The sequence below is a fragment of the Melanerpes formicivorus genome, unplaced genomic scaffold (assembly GCF_026170545.1).
Source record: "Melanerpes formicivorus ecotype bairdi unplaced genomic scaffold, bMelFor1.0.p_v2 SCAF_88, whole genome shotgun sequence".
Taxonomy (NCBI): domain Eukaryota; kingdom Metazoa; phylum Chordata; class Aves; order Piciformes; family Picidae; genus Melanerpes; species Melanerpes formicivorus.
This window is the reverse complement of record NW_027142440.1, coordinates 1278161-1301021: the sequence shown is the minus strand read 5'-3', so window position 1 is coordinate 1301021 and position 22861 is coordinate 1278161. Positions and strand designations below refer to the sequence as shown.

At 51.5% G+C, this 22861-nt stretch overlaps 1 protein-coding gene across 1 annotated transcript in view; it reads left to right on the top strand.

Moving 5' to 3' along the window:
• The first annotated feature begins 20420 nt into the window (after nucleotides 1–20420).
• MYL10 (myosin light chain 10) overlaps nucleotides 20421–22861 on the top strand; it is a 19073-nt gene continuing 16632 nt past the window's right edge. Inside the window, exon 1 of the mRNA XM_068165354.1 lies at nucleotides 20421–20501. Coding sequence (XP_068021455.1) covers nucleotides 20466–20501 — 36 coding nt within the window. The 5' untranslated portion in view covers nucleotides 20421–20465. The remainder of the gene's footprint in view (nucleotides 20502–22861) is intronic.

Genomic DNA, 22861 nt, shown 5'->3' with positions numbered 1-22861 from the left:
GCATTTTATGTGATGATTTTTTATAGCCTGATGCTTGCTGGAGTAGATCAGGAGGAGGCCCAGCAAAGCCAACAAAGAGATCTCAGTGCAAAGAAAAAGCTGGGAGCTGCAGAATGCTCCATCCATATCATGGAATCATCATAGAATCACAGAATGGGTTGGGTTGGAAGGGACCTTAAACATCATCCAGCTCCAGCCCCCTGCCATGGGCAGGGACACCTCCCACCAGCACAGGCTGCTCAAAGCCTCATCCAGCCTGGCCTTGAACACCTCCAGACAGAAGGCAGCCACAGCCTCCCTGGGCAACCTGTGCCAGGTTCTCCCCACCCTCACTCTCAAGAATTTCTTCCTCATCTCCAGTCTCAATCTGCCCTCTCCCATCTCAAAGCCACTGCCCCTTGTCCTGTCACTCCCAGCCCTTGTCAAAAGCCCTTCCCCAGTTCCTTCTCCACCTTCTCCTGATGCTGCACCAAATGCCCCACGCTGGCATGGCAGGTAGGGATCAGAGGCAAACACAAACCAGAGACAAGGATGCATTTCTCAGTAGCCACATCAGATTATGTCATTGCTGCCAGGGTGAGTTATGTTGGTCTGCTTCTCACCATGCTGTGTGATGCCTCTTGACATAATGCAACACACTGTAAGTAACAGAAAGTGACCTCCAAGTAGAAAAGAGACACAGTTTTTGTCAGATTAGATAGTGGCTGTGAATTTGCAGAGAGGGAGGGGTAAGTCAGAGAAAGAAGTTTGGATTCAGTGTCCTGAGCAACAAATCCACAGAACTTGGTTACCAGTTCCAGCAGCCCTGGCTGTTCCCAAGCCGGTGCCTGTGCCTCTGCTCGTCAGGGAAGGCTCTCAGGGGGATTTGCACTGTTTAATTTGTTTGAAGTCCTGCAGGGGTGTCTGTAATGGCTCTTTGTTGTCTGCACCTCAACTGGAGGAGCTCCATATACAGTGGCTAGAAGATTAAACTTTCCTACTTCTCGCCTTGTTGCCAGGCTCCAAAGCACAGCAGTGAGAGCAAGGCCAGCCTGTGGGCTTCCTGAGCAGCGCTGGGTAACTCGTCCTCTGTGTCCAGAATTTGACCAGCTGCCAAGCAAAGTACTGCAGGGAGAAAGGAAAAAGGAATAATCATGGCTCTGAAAAGAAGGGTAGCTTCTCATGAATGTAAAGTGATTAAGGAAAAGTGGGTTCAAGGGATGCTGCTCATTTAGAATCATAGAATCATAGAATCAATGAGGTTGGAAAAGACCTCAAGGATCACCAAGTCCAACCTGTCACCCAAGATCTCATGGCTACTAAACCATGGCACCAAGTGCCACATCCAATCCCCTCTTGAACACCTCCAATGATGGTGACTCCACCACCTGGGCAGCACATCCCAATGGCTAATCACTCTCTCTGTGAAGAATTTCTTCCTGACATCCAACCTAAACCTCCCCTGGCACAGCTTGAGACTGTGTCCTCTTGTTCTGGTGCTGGCTTCCTAGGAGAAGAGACCAACCCCCACCTGTCTACAACCTCCCTTCAGGGAGTTGTAGACAGCAATGAGGTCTCCCCTAAGCCTCCAGGCTAAGCAACCCCAGCTCCCTCAGCCTCACCTCACAGGGCTTGTGCTCGAGGCTTCTCCCCAGCCTCGTTGCCCTTCTCTGGACACATGTAGGTAGGGGCCCAAAACTGAAGCCAAGACTCAGGGTGTGGCCTGAGTCCTAGAGGGCTTGAAATCTACCTCAGCTTGGTGGCTCTGGTTGGTGGCTTTGATGGAATAAGTTGGTGCTCCCACTCCAGTGCCTACTTGAGAAGCTCTTGGCCTGTACTCCTGCCCCATGGCCTGCACACCTGCCAGGACTTGCAAGACAAAGTTCATTTGCAGCTCTGATTTAATCCCTTTGTAGATTTGGCTAAATCATGGAGTGTATCTGCTCCCCACCCACAGAATAAATGAACATCTGAGACTTGGAGGATGTCAGGAACACAGAGCAAGGAGAAAATAGATGACACGGCCAGAGAACCACAGCAGCTGGCAATTCCACAAGGTACATTTTGCCAGGGTGCCAGGACAGAGCTCACATGAGGCCTATTTTTAGGTAGGGACTGGCCTTGTCTTTATGCTCAGCACCACATTGGATATCAGACAGAGGGATTAAGCCTGCACGGCACACAGAAAGTGGAGTCATTTGCTGTGCAGGCTGGGATCCATTCTTCTCAAGGTTTGGGGATTGTCCCTGCCTATTGGCAGCACATGGAAGGTTTCAGTTCCCAGAAAGGATTAACTGCCACATATCTTCTGTTGCAGGCTTGCCATTCAGGGGTGGGAAGGAAAACTACCTGTCTACAGAAGTGTGATGCTGCGGGGTGCAGTGGTTCTCAAAGCTCAGGCTGCAACGGCCTTACAAAGGCAATTACTATACATGTCCCATGGAACATACTCTGCATTAGTGGCTTTCTTCTCTGTCCCCACTGAGCCAGGAGAAGCCACATTCCATTTGGCATCCCATCTGACATCCCATCTCACTACAAGAATTGTCACTCAGCCCTGTCATCTGCAGCTTTGCAGACAGCAAGTGCTGTACACAGCAGAAATGTTCTCATGGCCAGTCCCAAAGATGGAAGCTGCAGAGGCACCTCCCGAATACATTTGATATGGCTTTCCTGAGCAGTAGTAGGGGTGGAATCTCACTTAAAGAGTTGCTTTAGGATGAAAATTTCCTCTTGCTAACAGGACTAGAGTGTGGTGTCTGGTGTGAAAGAGGCACATGGCCGAGCAGTTGGAGCAGCAGATAGCACAACCCAGCGTCTGCCGCATGCATTTTCTCTGTCGTTTCTCCGTCTCCAAATGTGACATAAATTAACCTCTACTTAATTTCTGAGCACGCAGCACTCCTTTAAGATGTGTAGGAGGTGCTGTCCTGGTTCATTAGGCTATTAAATATCAGAGAATTAGCAGTGACTTCTGATCAGTGTGCAGCAAACCAGCTCTGCTCTCCCTCCGCGCCATCAGACCCCCGTGACACCGGCATCCACAGCGCTCTGCACGACTGCAGACATCCACCCTCGAGTATCATTTTGCACTGTCACAGAGTCCAGGATTGAACATGCAACATTCTGGTAAGTGTTGTTAAGTTCCTAAAGCAAGCTGTTACCCTGTACTTGATAAGCTCAGAAAGCAAGCTGTTAGCCTTGGTGGGACACCAAACCTTGCTCGTGGCCAGGCACCGAGACTCAAGGCTGGAATAAAACTCTCCGAGGTTTGCAGCCAGGCAGGGTCTCGGGAGACTTCCCATTGTTATTTTCTTTGCTAATAAATCATTATGTTGTCTCCTGCACAGCACAGAGAGTTCAAATAAACCTGTCCCTGCAACACTCTGATTCTCTGGAGAGTGTCCTGCTCTGTCGAGTCATGTGAGGGGGAAATACAAAGCAGGAGACAGACAGATCAAAAAGGGGGAGCAGAAAGGGCCCTGGAGGCAGCCTTAAGTTTGGTATTTAATATTTCAGGTAAGAATATTCACTTAGCATCAATTATCTTGTAGGGTTCTTTCTTATTATTGTGATTATTTTTTGTGTTCAAATGAAGCAGCTTTCTGAAGCAGGCAGCTCTCTAATTACCAGATTGAATGATTGAAATTTTTAGGGCAATTAAATTCAAGCCTGCCTTTATTTTTCCCTTTCCTTTTCCCCCCACCCAGTCCCTGTGTTATCCCCCCCCTCTCTTCCTTCCCTCCCCTCTCCAGTCTGGAGCCTTTCTCTAATTTGGAGGCAGTTGCAGAAGGAAGCAGACCTTTAAAGCCAAGATGTATGTCTCCCTTAATTCCTCTGTGGATTTGTTTTATAGACCAAGCAGAGAGGGTTCTGGTCTCTCAGGACAGCACACACAGAGCGTTGTGTGGGCTTTATCCTAACATGTCATGTCAGTTAAAACCAGCTTGGAAGGATTTATTTAATAGAGAAATTCTGTGAGAAGACAAAGATCAATGTAGGAAACACAGACACTATTGGAAAATGCCTGCAGATCAAGCTAGGAAACTCCAGAGCAAATTGATGGTAATAATGATGATTGATGAGCTACTAGAGAGGAGAAAACAAAACTCCCAAAGAAACACTCCAGAGCTTCTGCTAAGAGAGCTGCTGGGACAAAGCCCTGCAAAGGCTGGAGGAAAAGAGCATTCTTCCAAAAAAGGACACAAAACTCCCAGGGTAGGATCCTGGGCCCTGTGATCTCCATGGCAGAGCTGCTGCTGCTCCTCTGGCTGTCTTGCTGAGGTTGGAGCACTGATCCTGCAAAACAAGAAGCCATCTTCTGAGAGGTCAGATGGGAGCCATTCTGCTGGTTTCAGTGGGACTATCCTAACCAAATGCTTAAGAGCTTGGCTGAAGCAGGATCTGACCCATGGTCAATCTTTATGGCAATGGACCTTTGAAATCCAATCACAGGATGGCCTAGGTTGGAAGGCACCTCAGAGGTCACCTACTCCAACCTCCCTGCCATAAGCAGGGACACCTCTCAACTAGCCCAGGTTGCTCAAGGCCTGATCCAGCCTGGCCTTCAACCCCTCCAGGGAGAGGGCATCCACAGCCTCACTAGGCAACCTGTTCCAGGGTCTCACCACCCTCCTGTTGAATACAGCTCCAGTCTAGCCCTACTCTCCCTCATCTTCAAACCATTCCCCCTTGTCTTGTCCCCAGACACCCTTATGAAGAATCCCTCCCCAGCCTTCCAGGATCCTCAGGATCCCTTCAGGTGCTGGAAGGCTGCTCTAAGGTCCCCCTGGAGTCTTCTCCTCTCCAATCTGAACAGACCCAACTCTTACAGCCTGTCCCCACAGGGGAGTTCTCCAGCCCTTGTATTATCATTGTGGCCTCCTCTGGCCTCACTCCAGCAGCTCTGTGTCCTTCTTATGCTGGGGACACCAGAACTGGAGGCAGTATTCAATGTGGGGTCTCACCAGAGCAGAGGGAAGGGGCAGAATCCATCCTCTTCTGCCCTGCTGGCCACACTCCTGGTGCAGGCCAGCACCCAGCTGCCAGCTGGGCTGCAGGAGGCAAACTGCAAGATTTTGCTCAAAACCTTTGCTCTGACTTCTCCAGATCCCCAGCCTCAGCCTGGTGTAGCAGCCTGGGCCTGCTGTCCAGCAGGTGCTTGCAGCCAAGGGGTGTGAGTGGTTTATTGTTACGCTGTTGTTGGTGCAGGGTCTCTGCACACCAGGCTGACTTCCAGCCCCCACCCACCACAGGTTGGCTAAAGGCAGCTGAATTGTCTTACACTTATTAATGACTTAATTACCCCTGTAGGTGTTTGAGGTACTTCACAACAGCTAAAACTGTCCTTGCCCTGCAGAGCATGCAGCCACATCTAAGATTAGAGATGACAGCACTGCAAAGGGTTAGACCTGGAGGAAGAACAAGGTCCTTGTTCAATGAGATGCTGCAACCTACCTCTGTCTGACAGCTCAGAGGATTGATTAAGCACATTTGTGACTCAAGGTTTGTGTTACTGGTCACAGTCTCACAGAATCACCAAGGTTGGAAGAGACCTCGAGAACCATTCCTCTACAGATCATCGAGTCCAAGCTGTCACCACAGACCTCATGACTAGACCATGGCACCAAGTGCCACATCCAATCCCCTCTTGAACACCTCCAGGGATGGTGACTCCACCACCTCCCTGGGCAGCACATTCCAATGGCCAATGACTCTCTGTGAAGAACTTTCTCCTCACCTCCAGCCTAAACCTCCCCTGGCACAGCTTGAGACTGTGTCCTCTTGTTCTGGTGCTGCTTGCCTGGGAGAAGAGACCAACCCCTACCTGGCTACAACCTCCCTTCAGGGAGTTGGAGAGAGAGCAATGAGGTCTCCCCTGAGCCTCCTCTTCTCCAGGCTAAGCAACCCCAGCTCCCTCAGCCTCTCCTCACAGGGCTGTGCTCAAGGCCTCTCCCCAGCCTTGTTGCCCTTCTCTGGACACCTTCAAGTCTCTCAATGTCCTTCTTAAACTGAGGGACTCAGAACTGGACACAGGACTCAAGGTACAGCCTAACCAATGCAGAGTACAGGGCACAATGCCCTGCCTGCTCCTGCTGGCCACACTTTTCCTATCCTGATGCAGATAAGTGTTTTGGAGTCCCAGAATCCCAGCATGGTGGGCACTGGAAGGCACCTCTGGGGGTCATCCAGTCCAACCCCTGCTCCAGCAGGGCAACCACAGGAGCTTGCCCAGGAGCACAGTGCCCAGGGGGCTTTGGATGCTCTCCAGGCAATGAGACTCCACAACCTCTCTGGGCAGCCTGCTCCAGGCCTCTAGCACCCTCACAACAAACAACTTTCTCCTCCTCTTCACATCCAACCTCCTGGGCTTCACTTTGTGCCTCTTGGCTTGTTCCTGGGCACTACTGACAAGAGTCTGGCCCCAGCCTCTTGCCCTCCACAGCTCCTTTAGCTCTTGCTGAGCATTGCTCAGCTCCCCTCTGGGGCTGCTCTTCTGCAGGCTCTCAGCCCCAGGGTTCTCAGCCTTTGCTCCTCCCAGAGCTGCTCCAGGCCCCTCAGCAGCTCTGCAGCCTCCCTGTCTCTCTCGAAATGGGAAGCCCAGACCTGGAGCCAGGACTCCTTGGCCACAGATGATGGTAGTGTATGTTCCTGAACAACTGACTGTGCTGCTGGTTGCAGTGCACTGGGGTGCACTGTGCAGATACTCTTGTGGACACAGATTAGAGCTTTAGGCAGTATGATTTCATGCCCATGGAACTGTGCCATTCTGTCCTGGTTAATGTTTTGGCCAGTTGTGATAAAGCCCAACATGATTGATGAATCAGGTGGAAGCTGTGTGTTCTAATGGCTGTGAGCTTTCCCCAGGAGACAAAGCCCTTGTGGTTCCTGTGCTGCCTTCCTTTCCTCCTGCCCTTAACATCATATTCATTACCACATCTCTTTTGTCATGCTTTGAAGTCCAGGACTCTCCATCAATTTGCAGGAGCTTGACATCTAGCCCCTGGTCTTCAGGCATGTGTGATAGAGTCAGGGGAAACAGACCTGCTCTGAGTCACTTCACTGCCATCTCAGAGCAGCCCTTTCCCAGCACACCTCCCAGTTACAGATGCACCTAAGCAGAACCTCAGTCGTTTTGTTGGAGCTCTGAATGCAGGCACCAGGCTCTGCAGCCAGCAGACATCTCAGTGCCCCAGACTGCTGCTTTGCCCTGCATTTCCTCAAGCAATGTGTTGGAGAACCTGGAAAATCATAGAATCAACCAGGTTGGAAAAGACCTCAGAGATCATCAAATCCAACCTAACACCTCCTGACAACTAAACCATGGCTCCAAGAGCCACATCCAAGCCTTTTTTGAACACCTCCAGGGATGGGGACTCCACCACCTCCCTGGGCAGCACATCCCAGTGGCCAATCTCTCTTTCTGGCACAAACTTTCTCCTCACCTGCAGCCTAAACTTCCCCTGGAGCAGCTTGAGACTGTGTCCTCTTGTTCTGGTGCTGGCTGCCTGGGAGGAGAGACCTGGCTACAGCCTCCTTTCAGGTAGCTGTAGAGAGCAATGAGAGGTTTCTCTCTGCTTTTCCAGGTTGCTTTGTCCACCTCAAATCTGTGCAGCCCGTGCCCTGTGCTTGGTATTCAGAAGCACTCAGGAAAGCCCCTCCAGCTCTGGCTGCCTGGGAGGGCTGTGCAATCCTATCCCAACTGCCCACTCTGCTCATCCACTGCTCTATCCCTGTGGAAGCAAAAGCTGTGCATGGAACAGATGCTTGGAATGGTATTGGGATCCAATTACTGCACTTTTCCAACCTGACATCTATTGTCTAAACTTGGAGCAGGCATATTTTTATTCCTTGGTGCCACTATATAAAGGGACAATTGGCACTGTGTTTGCTGGCTGACCAGGTGGCAGAGAAGGGGTGGAAGGAGCAGCAGCAGCAATGGTAGGTTTTATCCTTTCCTCTATCTCTGCATTCCTCTCTGACAGTAGCAACTCAAACAGAGCAGAGCCCTGTGAAATCTCCTCCTTAGCAGCACATCCAGGATGAAGATCCAGCCCACAGAGCAAGCTGCCCCCTTCCAAGGGCTGTTCTGCGTGTGTTAAACAGAGGAGGGAGGCAGGGAACGGAGGGGCACTTGCCCAAGGGAGGAACCTTCCTTCCAGGAGTAACTCTCCTGTGCAGCACTGCCTGGCAAGGTTGGGGCTCCCAAGTGCTGCTAAGGTCTGCTGTGGAGTGGTGGGGAGTGAGGGAAGGGGCTGACTCCTGGACTGTGACTGTGCTGCTCTTGAGACGGTGAGGAAGTGCTGCAGAAGTTTCTGTGTCTTGTCTTTGCCCTGCTCACTGCTGGCTTTTAGCTCTGGGACTCCAGCAGCCACCTCTGCACCAAAGATGTACTTGAAATGATTCCAAGGAGCAAAGGAGGAGCCCCAGAAGCGCTGGGCACATTGGGCACTCTCTTTGTCTTGTGCAAATTCAGAGGAATGACACCACCACCAGCGAACAGAAGCTGGTGATGTTCCCTGTCCTCCTTTTCTGCTTTTTGCAGGTCCTTTTCAGGCTGTCTTAAAGTAGTGCTGCCCAGCGGCTCCCTGGGGCTATGGAGTATTTGATTCTGGAGAGCACCGGAGAGGGAGTTGTAGATGAAAAGCTTTCTCATAGCTTAGCTCAAACCTGATCCCACTTAAGCAGGTGATGGATGCGGTCCAAGTGATGGGTAAAACCACATTCAAAGTCATTTCTAAAATCCAGGCACAAAACTAGGTCCCAGTTTCAAGCAGTGCAAGCCCAGTGCCAGAGGATTCACACGGAGCGCACAGCCACGACTCAGGTTCCTCAGCGGTGAGCAGAGCCTTGTGCTGGTTGTGGCTTTTCAGCTTGCCTTTTAATCAGCCTCACTGAAGCCTAAGCCAGCCCTTCGGTGGTACTGGGGGGGCAGGTGCTGGCTCTTAGGTTTTCTTTCCCCCCCTCTTCTTTTAGACTTTATTGATCACTTTTCTCCCCTCCCCTTCCGTTGAGCGCTTGCTGTCGGAAGACGATTCCAGGGCATTCTGTGGGGAAATCGCTTAAGTTCGGAGATGTGAAAGCACAGCAGGAGGCCTCCCTGTCTCCTCGCTCCCAGCTCAGCCGACGGCCTGGCTCTCCGGGGTTCTCTTTTTTACATCGTGCCTTTTGTTTCGGGCAAACATCTTCTGAAGTACCTTACTACACGGGGCCACATGAAATGGATTTGGAGTGGAAAGGGGAAAAAAAATAGCCTTAATGAAAGAAAGCTGAAGAATATCTTTACATAAGGAAGTGATCATTTTTTATTAATCAGAGGGAAATGTATATGTAATTATGCTAGATGAACTCTGTGGGGAGGGTTTTTTTCTCCACACCCCCCCCACCCCCCTCTTTATGATGTCTTAAGGGATTTATAAATATTACAGAGGTTTTATGGCATCATAATATTTCAGATGTGCAGTAAAGCTACTTTCAAAGGATTAGTGCAGACAAAGCAGCATAGTAAAAAATAATTACAAGTCAGCCAGTGCTACCAGGCTCTGACACACAGGGCTGATGAGAGTGAGAGAGGCAGGGTTCGGGGAGATAATTTTTCCTAACGAGAGCAGACCACACAAGTGCTGCGGAATGGGGTTCTGAGAACTGTCTCCAGCCCTCCGTTAATTCCAGGGAATTCCAGGGGAGTCGGGGCTGTGATGCCTCCCTGCACGCCCCGTGCTGACGGAGGGGAGGAAGGGGAGAAGCAGGAGGAAGGAGGGAGGGAGAAGCCTTTTTCTTCTTCCCAACCCCGTGCTGTGTTGATTCAGTGGCAGTGACACCTCGCAGCAAATTCTCTGTGAGCAGGGAGCTGCGTGCCCAAAAATAGCTGCTCAGATGTGCTCTGCAGCCTGCCTGCGACGTGCCACCTGCACCAGGCAGGCACGGCCCCCGGCACCGCACTGCACCGCACTGCACCGCACTGCACCGCACTGCACCGCACTGCTGGCTCCCCCAGCTCCGCACTGCTGGCTCCCCCAGCACCGCACTGCTGCCTCCCCCAGCTCCACACTGCTGGCTGCCCCAGCTCCACACTGCTGGCTGCCCCAGCACCGCACTGCTGGCTCCCCCGGCACCGCACTGCACCGCACTGCACCGCACTGCACCGCACTGCACCGCACTGCTGGCTCCCCCAGCTCCACACTGCTGGCTCCCCCAGCTCTGCATTGCAGGCTCCCCCAGCTCCGCACTGCTGGCTCCCCCAGCTCCACACTGCTGGCTCCCCCGGCACCGCACTGCAGGCTCCCCCAGCTCCACACTGCTGGCTCCCCCAGCTCCGCACTGCTGGCTCCCCCAGCACCGCACTGCTGGCTCCCCCAGCTCCGCACTGCTGGCTCCCCCAGCTCCACACTGCTGGCTCCCACAGCTCCGCACTGCTGGCTCCCCCAGCTCCTCACTGCTGGCTCCCCCAGCTCCGCACTGCTGCCTCCCCCAGCTCCACACTGCTGGCTCCCCCAGCTCCGCACTGCTGCCTCCCCCAGCTCCACACTGCTGGCTTCCCCAGCACCGCATTGCTGACTCCCCCAGCTCCGCACTGCTGGCTCCCCCAGCTCCGCATTGCTGGCTCCCCCAGCACCGCACTGCTGGCTCCCCCAGCTCCGCACTGCTGGCTCCCCCAGCTCTGCACTGCTGGCTCCCCCAGCACCGCACTGCTGGCTCCCCCAGCTCCGCACTGCTGGCTCCCTCAGCACCGCACTGCTGGCTCCCCCAGCTCCACACTGCTGGCTCCCCCAGCTGAAAATGCGGCCAGTGTTTAGCTGCTGAAGTGGTTGTGAGCACAGCTGCACACGTGTGTGTGCATGTGTGTGTGTGTGCACGTGTGTGTGTGTGTGTGCACATGTGTGTGTGCACATGTGTGTGGCTGGGGCTGGAGAGGGGCTCTGCTCCGCTGTTTACATGGAGGAGCAGGGCTTGCCTGTGCTGGAGGAGAGAATCTGCTGGGTGGGGGAAAGCAGCTGGTGAGTCTTGGGTCACAGAGGTTGAGCAGTCTGCGGTTTGGAGAGGTTAGCTGCTGTGCTGAGATAAGGGCTGGGAGATAAGGGCCTTCTGCGTCTATCTGTGCAAGAGCAACAAGCAGACTGTGGTTGGGAAGGGATTTCATGTGGGGTGAAGAAGAATGCTTTGGTGTAGGGGAGCGTGAAGCAGGCAGGACACAGCCCAAGAGAGCTCTGTATCTGGCAGGGATCAAAGGTGTGGCTGTGTGGGAGGCTGGGACTGGTGGGGAGAGGCAGGGAGGCTGAGAAGGGAGGGATCTGTTTGTGAGTGCAGAGCAGGTAACAAAAAGATCTTCTGTCTCTGGGGTCTGATACCGTGGGGTTTGTTACCCTTGTTCTGAGGCTGCTGTCTGTTTGAAATGCAAATCGTGCCCTTAGAGCAGTTTATGTTGGGTACTCCTCTAGACTGATCCCTCAAAGGTGTGCACTTGGGTTGGTCTTCTGCTGCTCACCTGCCATAAACCACACTGAAAGAGGGTGGCTTGGCCATGGAAGGGATCTCTGGAGCAGATGCAGCAGAAATTATCTCAGCAGAACAAAGCTGTGAGACTAAAATCAACAACAGTCCTGTCCAGTGCAGCCTAGGATGGGCCCAAGATGTAACTTCTGATTCAGGAAGTGGCTTCAGGGAGACATTCAATCGCAGAATGGGTTGGGTTGGAAGGGACCTTGAAGCTCAGCCAGTTCCAACCCCCTGCCATGGGCAGGGACACCTCCCACCAGCACAGGCTGCTCAAGGCCTCATACAGCCTGGCCCTGAACACCTCCAAGGAGGAGGCAGCCACAGCCTCCCTGGGCAGCCTGTGCCAGAGTCTCCCTACCCTCACTGCAAAGAATTTCTTCCTCACTTCCACTCTCAGTCTCCCCTCTCCCAGCTCAAAGCCATTGTTCCTCATCCTGGCACTCCCAGCCCTTGTCCAAAGTCCCTCCCCAGCTCTCCTGGAGCCCCTTTAGGTGCTGGAAGTCTGCTCTAAGGTCCCCCTGGAACCCTCTACTTCCAGGCTGAACAGCCCCAGCTCTCTCAGCCTGATTCAGTGGTAACAACAACAACAAAAAAAGCAAAGACAGAAAATGTCAGCACTGAGATCCCAGAGTGGATGGAAAACAAGGAGAAAGTGTGATGGATGAAAAAGTAATAGTAACTCTGAGCTCCCATCATACTGTGGATCACAGCAGGGGACAGAGTCTGGGAGAGATGATGGATGACTGTGCCTTCGCTGCAGTCAGGGGGGTAGCTGCAGAGGAAGGCAGTGCACCACGCCAGGCAGTGCAATTTAAAGCTGCTGGGATCTTGTGTCTAGTTTGCCCTGGGCTGAATAAACACATATGGGTAGAAGACAACACAATTGGGCTCTTAAGACTGTGCACCATTAATTTTCTCTGAAGGACTCCCTCCCTGGAGACCTGCTTAGCCATTGCTGGCTTCTCTGGTGAAAACAATAAAGAAGACACAATAGGTTGCTGGGTGGGGAAGTGTTTCTGCTCGTGCTTTAGCTTTGGCTGTCAGGAATAGATGAAGGAGGGGATGCTGCCCCTCTGCTTTGCTCTTGCGAGACTGCAGCCACTCCTGCTGCCCCCAGCACAAGGAGAACCTGGAGCTGCTGAAGCACAAAGATGAGTAGAGGGCTGGAGGATCTCCCCTATAGGAACAGGCTGGGAGAGTTGGGGCTGTTCAGCCTGGAGAAGAGAAGGCTCCAGGGAGACCTTAGAGCAGCCTTCCAGTACCTGAAGGGCTCCAGGAGAGCTGGGGAGGGACTTTGGACAAGGGCTGGGAGTGCCAGGATGAGAGACAATGGCTTTGAGCTGGGAGAGGAGAGACTGAGACTGGAGATGAGGAAGAGATTCTTTGCAGTGAGGCTGGGGAGACTCTGGCACAGGCTGCCCAGGGAGGCTGTGGCTGCCTCCTACCTGGAGGTGTTCAAGGCCAGGCTGGATGAGGCCTTGAGCAAGCTGTGCTGGTGGGAGGTGTCCCTGCCCATGGCAGGGGGCTGGAACTGGCTGAGCTTCAAGGTCCCTTCCAACCCAGCCCATGCTGTGATGCTATGAATCTTTATTTAGGGAATTTTCATTGTGGTTTAAGGTATGGAGGACCAAACAGGGAGCAGACCTCCCCAAACCAACCCAAAACTCTGGGTGCTGGCAGAGTTCTCCCCATCTTGCCTGAAAACAACCCCACAAAACAACAGCCAACAAACTAAGTAGCAGTTGGTTACTTCATAAGTGCTGAAGGGCAGAAGTGTTCACTGAGCAGTCAGAGTGGAGCAGCAACAGGCATGGAGCTGAATCTTTGTTAATGTGGCAGCATCTTGTCTGCTTCACCACACTGCAGCACCTTGTCTGGAGCAACAAAGCTGGGGAAGGGTCTGGAGAACAGGCTGGGGAGGAGCAGCTGAGGGAGCTGGGGGTGTTCAGCCTGGAGGAGAGGAGGCTGAGGGAGACCTCATTGCTCTCTGCAGCTCCCTGAGAGGAGGCTGGAGCCAGGTGGGGGTTGGGATCTGCTCCCAAGTTACAAGCAATAGGATGAGAGGAAATGTCCTGAAATTGTGCCAGGGGAGGGAGGCTTAGGTTGGAGATGAAGAAAAATGTCTTTGCTGCAAGAGTGGTCAGAGGTTGGCACAGGCTGCCCAGGGAGGTGGTGGAGTCCCCATCCCTGGAGGTGTTCAAGCCAGCTGTGGCCATGGCACCTGGGGATGCAGTTTGGTGGTGTTAGGTTGATGGTTGGACTGGGTGATCTTAGAGGCCTTTTCTAACCAAAGAGGTTCTCTGATTCTGTGACACTGCAGCACCTGCTCTGCTTCTCCAGACTTTCCTGGGTTGCCTGCAAAATTCATTGAGGGGCTGAGGTGATTAAGTCCTGTGATAATTCAGCATCACTTCCTTTGTCTCTGTGGTGTCATGAACCTGCTCTAGCAGCAGACCTTCATGAATTTATCAGGGCAAACAAGCCCTCACAACCTGAAGTGAGAAGTGTTGTATGTTCAGCTGCTTCCTCCTTTGCATGGAGAGATATAAAGGCACTCTGTGCCCCCTTTTCCTTTAGGCCACCCTCAAATCAGAGCTTTCCCTATTCTGTCTCCAGAGAGGCAAAGGCAGCTCAGACCCTTTTCTGCCTGTCCCTTGTTCTCTCTGGCTGCCTGACACTGCCAGAGAGGAGAAGAATACAGAACCTCAGGGAGGGAAAGTCAGCTCAAAGCGAATGGCTGGGTCAAAGAGAGCTTTCTAGGAACCAGACTGCGGGGTGGCTCCAGTTTTTATTTCTATTTCTTTTTCATTTAAAGCTTCTGAAATAAACCCAAACCAGATGATGATGATGATAGTAATAATAATAATAATAATCAATACAAAATCCAAGGAAGCCCCTTGAAAAGGGAGGCTAATTGAGAGAGTGCTAACAGCAGTGAGACAAATGAGTGATATGCGACAAGCCTGTGGTTTCTCTTGTCAAGTGGAGTGTTGCTGCCTTCACAATGGGATGATTAATACACTCAGGCAGGAATATTAATAGGCTGCTTCAGTTGTTGCCACATTCCTCCTGCTGATGTGCTACTGAGGCCTTGGAATCTGAGCCCAGGGGACCCTGGGCTCTTGAGTTTCTCCTCCCAGCACAGGCAGGGCAGCCATCCCTGCACGGTGCAGCTCAGCACACTCTGCAGCTGCCACATGGGGACATCAAGGCAGGCAACAGTGATCATAGAATCAATGAGGTTGGAAAAGACCTCAAAGATCATCAAGTCCAAGCTGTCACCCAACACCTTGTGCCTGCTAGACCATGGCACCAAGTGCCACATCCAATCCCCTCTTGAACACCTCCAGGGATGGGGACTCCACCACCTCCCTGGGCAGCACATCCCAATGGCCAACAACTCTCTCTGGGAAGAACTTTCTCCTCACCTCCAGCCTAAACCTCCCCTGGTGCAGCTTGAGACTGTGTTCTCTTGTTCTGGTGCTGATTGCCTGGGAGAAGAGACCAACCCACCTGCTCCTCAGCAGGTCACCTACTAAAGCCTTTGCAGATCATGAGCGATAGGTTTGCTCAGTTCTGTGCTGCTCTTTTTGCTCTGCCACTCTTTCAGAGATGCAGGCAGCATCCTGATTCCAGCCATTACAATTCTGGAGTGTTTGGAGCTGTCCCATAGCAGCACAGAGCTCTTTCTGTTCTGGAGCTGCCTTTTGAATTGACTTACCCAGCAGAAAGACAGCCACAGTGTCCTGTGCTCTGTTCCTCCTCCACCTGTTCATCTCTCAGCCTTCCACTTGCTAGGACCTGAGAGTAGCCTCTTCAGAGGCTGAGCAAGCTGGAGTTGTTTAGTCTGGAGCAGAGCAGGTTAAGGGGAAACCTTCTGGCTCTCTGCAGCTCCCTGAGAGGAGGTTGGACCCAGGTGGGGGTTGGGTTCTGCTCCCTAGGATCAGGTGATGGAAGGAGAGCAAATGGCCTGAAACTGTGCCAGGGGAGGCTTAGGTTGGAGATGAAGAAAAATGTATCTGCTGCAAGAGTGGTCAGGGATTGGCACAGGCTGCCCAGAGGAGTGGTGGAGTCCCCATCCCTGGAGGGGTCCAGGAAAGGTGTGGCCATGGCACTTGGGGCCATGGTTTGGTGGCCATGGTGGTGTTGGGTGGGTGGTTGGACTGGGTGATCTCAGAGGGCTATTCCAGATGAAAACCTTCTGTGATTCTAACTGCAAAATCAGGGTACAAGTTCTTTCTGTGATTGTGGATTTCCTGCTCTTGCAGAGCAGATGAAGTATGTTCCCAATACCACACAATCCAAGCCCAAGAGGCTGATAATCTGAGGTGCTCTATACCTTCAGTGCCAAAAGATTTAGCTTGATACTGGTGATGGAAGAACATTCTCATCCAGCAGCTGTTCACTGGCCCCTGTGAAGTATCTTGGTGGTCTCAGCCCCATTCCACAAGTGAGCAGATCATAAATAGAATCCACCCCCAGAGCTTCAGCAGAAAATGTAAAGATAGCTCTGAGTGACATAGGCAAAGATCTCCTTCATCACCCCTGGAGATGACTCCCCAGAGAGTAACATCAAACAAATCTACAGTCATGGAATGGTTTAAGTTGGAAAGGACATTTCATCTAGTCCAACTCCCTGCAGTCAGCAGGGACATCCCCAACTAGAGCAGGTTGCTCAGAGCCCAAAAAAAGTGACCTGGAAAGGCTCCAGGGATGGGGCAGCTCCCACCTCTATGGGCAACCTGGGCCAGGCTCTCACCACCCTCACTGAAACATTTCTTCCTTCTCTCCAGGCTAAATCTCTCTCTTTGAGTCCAAACCATCACCCCTTGGCCTGTCTGCACTGCAAGGCCACCAGAAGCTCTCCCTGGAGCCTTCTCTCCAGGCTGACCAAGGCCAACTGTCTCAGCCTGGCCTCCCAGCAGAGGGCTTCCAGCCCTGCCAGCACTGCTGTGGCCTCCTCTGGCCCTGCTCCCCCAGCTCCCTGTCTGTGCTGAGGGCTCCAGAGCTGCCCCAGCACTGCAGGGAGGTCTCAGCAGAGCACAGCAGAGGGGCAGAATCCCCTCCCTGCCCCTGTGCCCTCACTGCTGGGGCTCAGCCCAGGACAGGCTGCGGCTGGGCTGGCAGTGCTTGGTGCCAGCTCCTGTCCAGCTTTGCAGCCCCAAGTCCTTCTCCTCAGGGCTGCTCTCCAGCTCTTGATGGATGCTGGGGACTTTCCCAACTCATATGCAGGACTGCACTTGGTCATGTGGAACCTCATGAGGTTCACACAGGCCCAAACATCCTGCTAGGATTAATTTCTCCTCGTGGAGTGATTGTTCTCTGGATAATTAGTCTTCAGTCTTATTTGCCTTGAATAAGAGTTCACTAATGGAAGAAATATTTGGAGGGGTTTTTTTTGTGTGCTGCTGGTCTGTGTCTGACAGATACTGAGCCACAGCTTTTGGGTTTATCTGCTCCTTTCTTATAGTCGTGATCCTTGCTTGTAGCCTCAGAGCACAGAGAAGCCATTAAACTGAGGAAGAAGGGAAATATTGCCAGTGTTTGGCATGGAACACTTAACAAAACCTGGAGCTGGAGCCTGCTGTCCTTTGCTGGTGCTGGGAAGATGCAGCTTGGTTGCTGGTGTGGGGAAAATTCACCACACTGAGTGTGGATGCTGTGCTTGGTCAGAGCAGAGCATGAGAGTGGCTATGAGGATGATGGAGTGGAATATCTGGCTCATGAGGAAAGGCTGAGAGACCTGGGACTGGTTAGTTTGGAGAAGGCTGAGAGGGGATCTTAAGAATGTTTCCAGATATCCACAGGGTAGGTGTCAAGAAGGGGCCAGACTCTTTTCAGTGGTGTCCTGTGATAGGACAAGGGACAACAGATATAAACTGGAACTCAGGAAGTTCCATCTCAACATGAGGACAAACTTCTTTGCTGTGAGGGTGACAGAGCCCTGAAGCAGGCTGCCCAGAGAGGTTCTGGAGTCTCCTTCTCTGGAGACATTCAAAATCCTTCTGGTTCTGTTCCTGTGTGGCCTGCCCTGGGTGATTCTGCCCTGGGTGATTCTGCCCTGGCAGAGGAGTTGGACTGGATGCTCTCCAGAGGTCCCTACCATTCATAGTTTCATAGTTTCATTCAGGGTTGGAAGGGACCACAAGGATCAGCTAGTTCCAACCCCCCCTGCCATGGGCAGGGACACCCCACACTAGATCAGGCTGGCCAGAGCCTCATCCAGCCTGCTCTTAAACACCCCCAGGGACAGGGCCCCAACCACCTCCCTGCAGAACCCATTCCAGGGCTTCACCACTCTCATGGGGAAGAACTTCCTCCGCACTTCCAGCCTGAATCTCCCCACCTCCAGCTTCATTCCATGCACCCTAGTCCTATCACTGCCTGAGATCCTGAGCAGTCCCTCCCCAGCCTTCCTGTAGCCCCCTTCAGATCCTGGAAGGCCACAATGAGGTCACCTCGGAGCCTTCTCTTCTGCAGACTGAACAGCAGTGATTCCATGATTCTAACATCAAGCCATGTTTTGCCTGCATCAAGACCAGCACAGGGAACCAGTTCTCCCACCCCATCTGCAGACACAGAGCCCTGTGCCCTGTGGCCCCTTCCCCAGACAGCTGCAATGCATTCTGCTGGGGCACATCTGCTTTCTTTTTCCCTCGGGGAGCAGCTGCCTGTAAACACGTCGCACTGGCCTTAATGTTTCCATCCAATCTGGAAGTGTCAAAACCCTCCACCAGGCACCTCAGGTTACAGGGGAGGTTGCCCATTACTGCTCAGAATAACACTTATTTCATGTGGAGGAGGAGGAGGGAATCTGTTGATTCCAAAATCAATATTTCTCCATTCATTAGCCACCCCACTTACCCCCTCCCCCCCATTCCTGTGGTGGCATTCTATCCTTATTTTCATCCTCACTACAAACAGGGGGTGTTTTTTTGCTTTGAATTTCCATCCCTGGTTCCAAATTCTAGTGCTCTGCATTAGCTGATTGGAACTTGACAGGTCTGGAGCGTGGGTGAGTCTCTGCCCCAGCCTTAATTCTCAGCTTGGGATCCAAAAGAGGTTGGCTGAGTGCAGAAATTGGTCTGGCAAATTAAATTGATCAGACAATGTATACTTCAAACAGAGCCAAGTGGGAATATTTCCTTGAGCTGCTCTGCTCCTCAGGATATTTGAAATCAGTATTGGATTTGAACTTTCAGAAGGCTTTTTCATTTTGATGAAAGGAGACAGTAGAAGTTGCCTTCTGTTTCATGCAGAATAGCCCAAACTAAGTAAGACTAATTTTCTGTGACATGAGAACCAGGTGGGACTCTGGTGATGAAGTTTAAAAGTCAAAATGATAAAGGCAAATATAATCTGCCTGGAAGGGAACTCAAAAGGCAGTGTAGCTCGTTATCCTGCCCCAAGGAAGGACAGTGCTGGGGGTGAGGCATTCTGTCAGCCTTGGGAGTCCCAGATTTAAGTCTTTACTGCAGGAAAAGAACTGCATTGTCTTAGTCGAGCTGCTCAGGCCCTTATTCATACAGGTGTAGTGAAGTCTGCTTCTGGCTGATTTTTAGCAGATATTAGACTCTTAGACACTGGACTGCTGAAGAGGCTCCAGAGGAGGCCATGGAGATGATAAGAGAGCTGCAGAACCTCCCCTGTGAGGGCAGGCTGGGGAGAGCTGGGGCTGTGCAGCCTGGAGAAGAGAAGGCTCCAGGGAGACCTCAGAGCAACCTTCCAGTACCTGAAGGGCTCCAGGAGAGCTGGGGAGGGACTTGTGACAAGGGCTGGGAGTGCCAGGGTGAGAGGTAATGGCTTTGAGCTGGGAGAGAGGGAGACTGAGACTGGAGATGAGGAAGAAATTCTTTGCAGTGAGGCTGGGGAGACTCTGGCACAGGCTGCCCAGGGAGGCTGTGGCTGCCTCCTGCCTGGAGGTTTTCAGGGCCAGGCTGGATGAGGCCCTGAGCAGCCTGTGCTGGTGGGAGGTGTCCCTGCCCATGGCAGGGGGTTGGGGGCTGGCTGAGCTTTAAGGTCCCTTCCAACCCAACCCATGCTGTGATTCTATAATCATTGTGGCTCCTTCCAGTACCTGTCTGTCTCAGCTGTCAGACTCCAGAGCAGTGACCACAGCAGGCCCTGCCCTTTTCTTTACAAGGGGTATCCTGAATATTACAACTGTACAGGCTGGGGAGGCCATGCAGTGGAGTGTCAAGTGCTGAGGAAGGAACATAGGCTCTCCTCCAAGTGCAGAAGTTGTTCCTCCTTGGGAAGGTGATGTTGGGAAGGTCAGTGCTGGTCCAGACAGAGCAGACCTCTGATCATTTCTATCTGAGTAGGAAGTGATATCATTTCCCTGTGTGGTTCCTGAGCTGAGTCTTTGTGCAAGGGCTGATTCTGAGGCTGTCTGCCTGTCCCTGCATGGGAACTGGGAAGGAGAAGCTGTAGCCACTTAACTGAATTGCTTCTACATCTTGAGAACAGTAGGTTGGGAATTTTATCTTGCATCTCTGAGGGAGACCATAAGCTCACATCACAGAGCTCTGCAAAGCCAGTGCAGGAAGGAGAGCAGTCTGCTGTCCCAGATGGCCTGGCATAGGTGTCTGATGGTTCCTTGGTGAAACAAACAGTGGAGCAGCTGTGGTGGTCAGTCTTTGGGTGCCTTATCCTTTGCATGGCAGCACAGTGAGAAGCTCTCCTTGTTGATCCAAGTTTTGAGATTCCAGGCCAGAGCAAGGCAAAATTCCCCAGGTGAGAGATTCCTCTCCTACCAGAGCAGCGTTGTTGATGCCATATGTCTGTATATCTAGAGTGGACTGAATTGAAAACCTCATCAAACCCTCTTGTGTTGTGTGAGCATATATATTTCACCTTCTGTTCAAGATGGAATTTGTTTTCATGTGTGCTTAGCAGACAAATTAATAGCTGCTGGATCCTCTTACTTGCATTACAGGCCCCGAAAAAAGGCAAAGAAGAAGATCGAAGGTGGCTCCAATGTATTCTCCATGTTTGAACAAACCCAGATCCAGGAGTTCAAAGAGGTTGGCCACTCTTCTGTTGTTCCCCAGTCTCCTGTCATTGCTAATGAATAACATAGGTTTTGTTTGGGATCCTTATTCAATTCTCCATCTGCTTTAATAGAACACACAGTTGTTTTCTGAATCATCTCTGTGGTTTGGCTGCCATCTAATTTTCCCTTCTGTGTCTTTCCCTCTCTTTCTTTCTTTCTTTCTTTCTTTCTTTCTTTCTTTCTTTCTTTCTTTCTTTCTTTCTTTCTTTCTTTCTTTCTTTCTTTCTTTCTTTCTTTCTTTCTTTCTTTCTTTCTTTCTTTCTTTCTTTCTTTCTTTCTTTCTTTCTTTCTTTCTTTCTTTCTTTCTTTCTTTCTTTCTTTCTTTCTTTCTTTCTTTCTTCTTTCTTTCTTTCTTTCTTTCTTTCTTTCTTTCTTTCTTTCTTTCTTTCTTTCTTTCTTTCTTTCTTTCTTTCTTTCTTTCTTTCTTTCTTTCTTTCTCTTTCTTTCTTTCTTTCTTTCTTTCTTTCTTTCTTCTTTCTTTCTTTCTTTCTTTCTTTCTTTCTTTCTTTCTTTCTTTCTTTCTTTCTTCCTTTCTTTCTTCCTTTCTTTCTTCCTTTCTTTCTTCCTTTCTTCCTTTCTTTCTTCCTTTCTTCCTTCCTTTCTTCCTTCCTTCCTTCCTTCCTTCCTTCCTTCCTTCCTTCCTTCCTTCCTTCCTTCCTTCCTTCCTTCCTTCCTTCCTTCCTTCCTTCCTTCCTTCCTTCCTTCCTTCCTTCCTTCCTTCCTTCCTTCCTTCCTTCCTTCCTTCCTCCTTTCCTTCCTCCCTTCCTTCCTCCCTTCCTTCCTTCCTTCCTTCCTTCCTTCCTTCCTTCCCTTCCTTCCTTCCTTCTTCCTTCCTTCCTTCCTTCCTTCCTTCCTTCCTTCCCTTCCTTCCTTCCTTCCTTCCCTTCCTTCCTTCCTTCCTTCCTTCCTTCCTTCCTTCCTTCCTTCCTTCCTTCCTTCCTTCCTTCCTTCCTTCCTTCCTTCCTTCCTTCCTCCCTTCCTTCCTCCTTCCTTCCTCCCTTCCTTCCTCCCTTCCTTCCTCCCTTCCTTCCTCCCTTCCTTCCTTCCTCCCTCCCTTCCTTCCTCCCTCCCTTCCTTCCTCCCTCCCTTCCTTCCTCCCTTCCTTCCTTCCTTCCTCCCTTCCTTCCTTCCTTCCCTTCCTTTCCCTCCCTACCTTTCCCCTCCCTACCTTTCCCTCCCTTCCCCTTACTCTCCTGCTCCAAGCTCTAGGCTTTTTTGAGGAGCCCTTTACCCCAAAATAAGGGAAATTATTATCTCATCTCCCTGATCCAGGGAAACTTGAACACTTTAACCTTGAGCAGATGGTTAAGTTTCAATGGCATTTCAAATAAGACTAGAGGTACATGCTCATGTATGATGCTGAGTAGAGAGGCCTTGTTGAACCAAGGCTTTCAGGAGTGGACTGTTCCACAACAGCAACAGAAAATATTCCTCAGTGCCCTTCTAAGACTGCCCACAAACTAGAAACAAAAACACCAGGAAGCCCTCAGCTGACTTCCTCCATGAATGCCAATAAACCAAAGCAGCATGTTGCAACTCACTGAAAAATCATCTTTTAGATCCCTAACAATGTGCTGCCTGCCATGCCTTGTGGAGTCTTTGACCAGTTACCTGTGAGGAGCTGAATCTAATGGGCTGGCATCAAAGGTGAAGCATACTAAGGACAGATTATTTGCTGAGTGTGTGGTTTTGTCCTGAATGTCTGTGAGCCATCCCATTTGGCACTGGTTTCTCATTTCAGCTGATTCATTTTCCCCCCACTTTTCCCTAAGTCACATCTCCAAAGCAATTTCCACTGGGCTCAACAGCTGCTCTTTAATTTTGTGCACCTGGCTTTCAGCTTTAAAGTTCATGAGGATTCTCACCAGCAAAGCTCACTGGAGAGTGAGACCAAAAAGCACTGCAAAGGACTGAGAACATGGCCTGGGTAAAACAGTGGACAGCACTCACCTTTACCCACAGCTAATGGGAGCACAGACTCATAGAATGGGTTGGGGTTGGAAGGGACCTCCAAAGCTCATCCAGTCCAACCTCCCCATAGACAGCAGGGACAGACTGGATAAGATTGACCCAGAGCCCTGTTTGAGCCTCACCTTCAATATCACCAGGGAGGGGGCCTCAACCACCTCCCTGGGCAACCTGATCCAGTGTTCCACCACCTGACAGTAAAGGAATTGTTCCTAACATCCGATCTCAATCTGCTCTGCTCTAGCTTAAAGCCATTGTCCCTTGTCCTGTCCCTGCAGGCCTTTGCAATCAGCCTTTCTCCATCCTTGTGGCCCCCTTCAGGTACTGGCAGGCTATTAGATGTCCCTGGAGCCTTCTCTACTC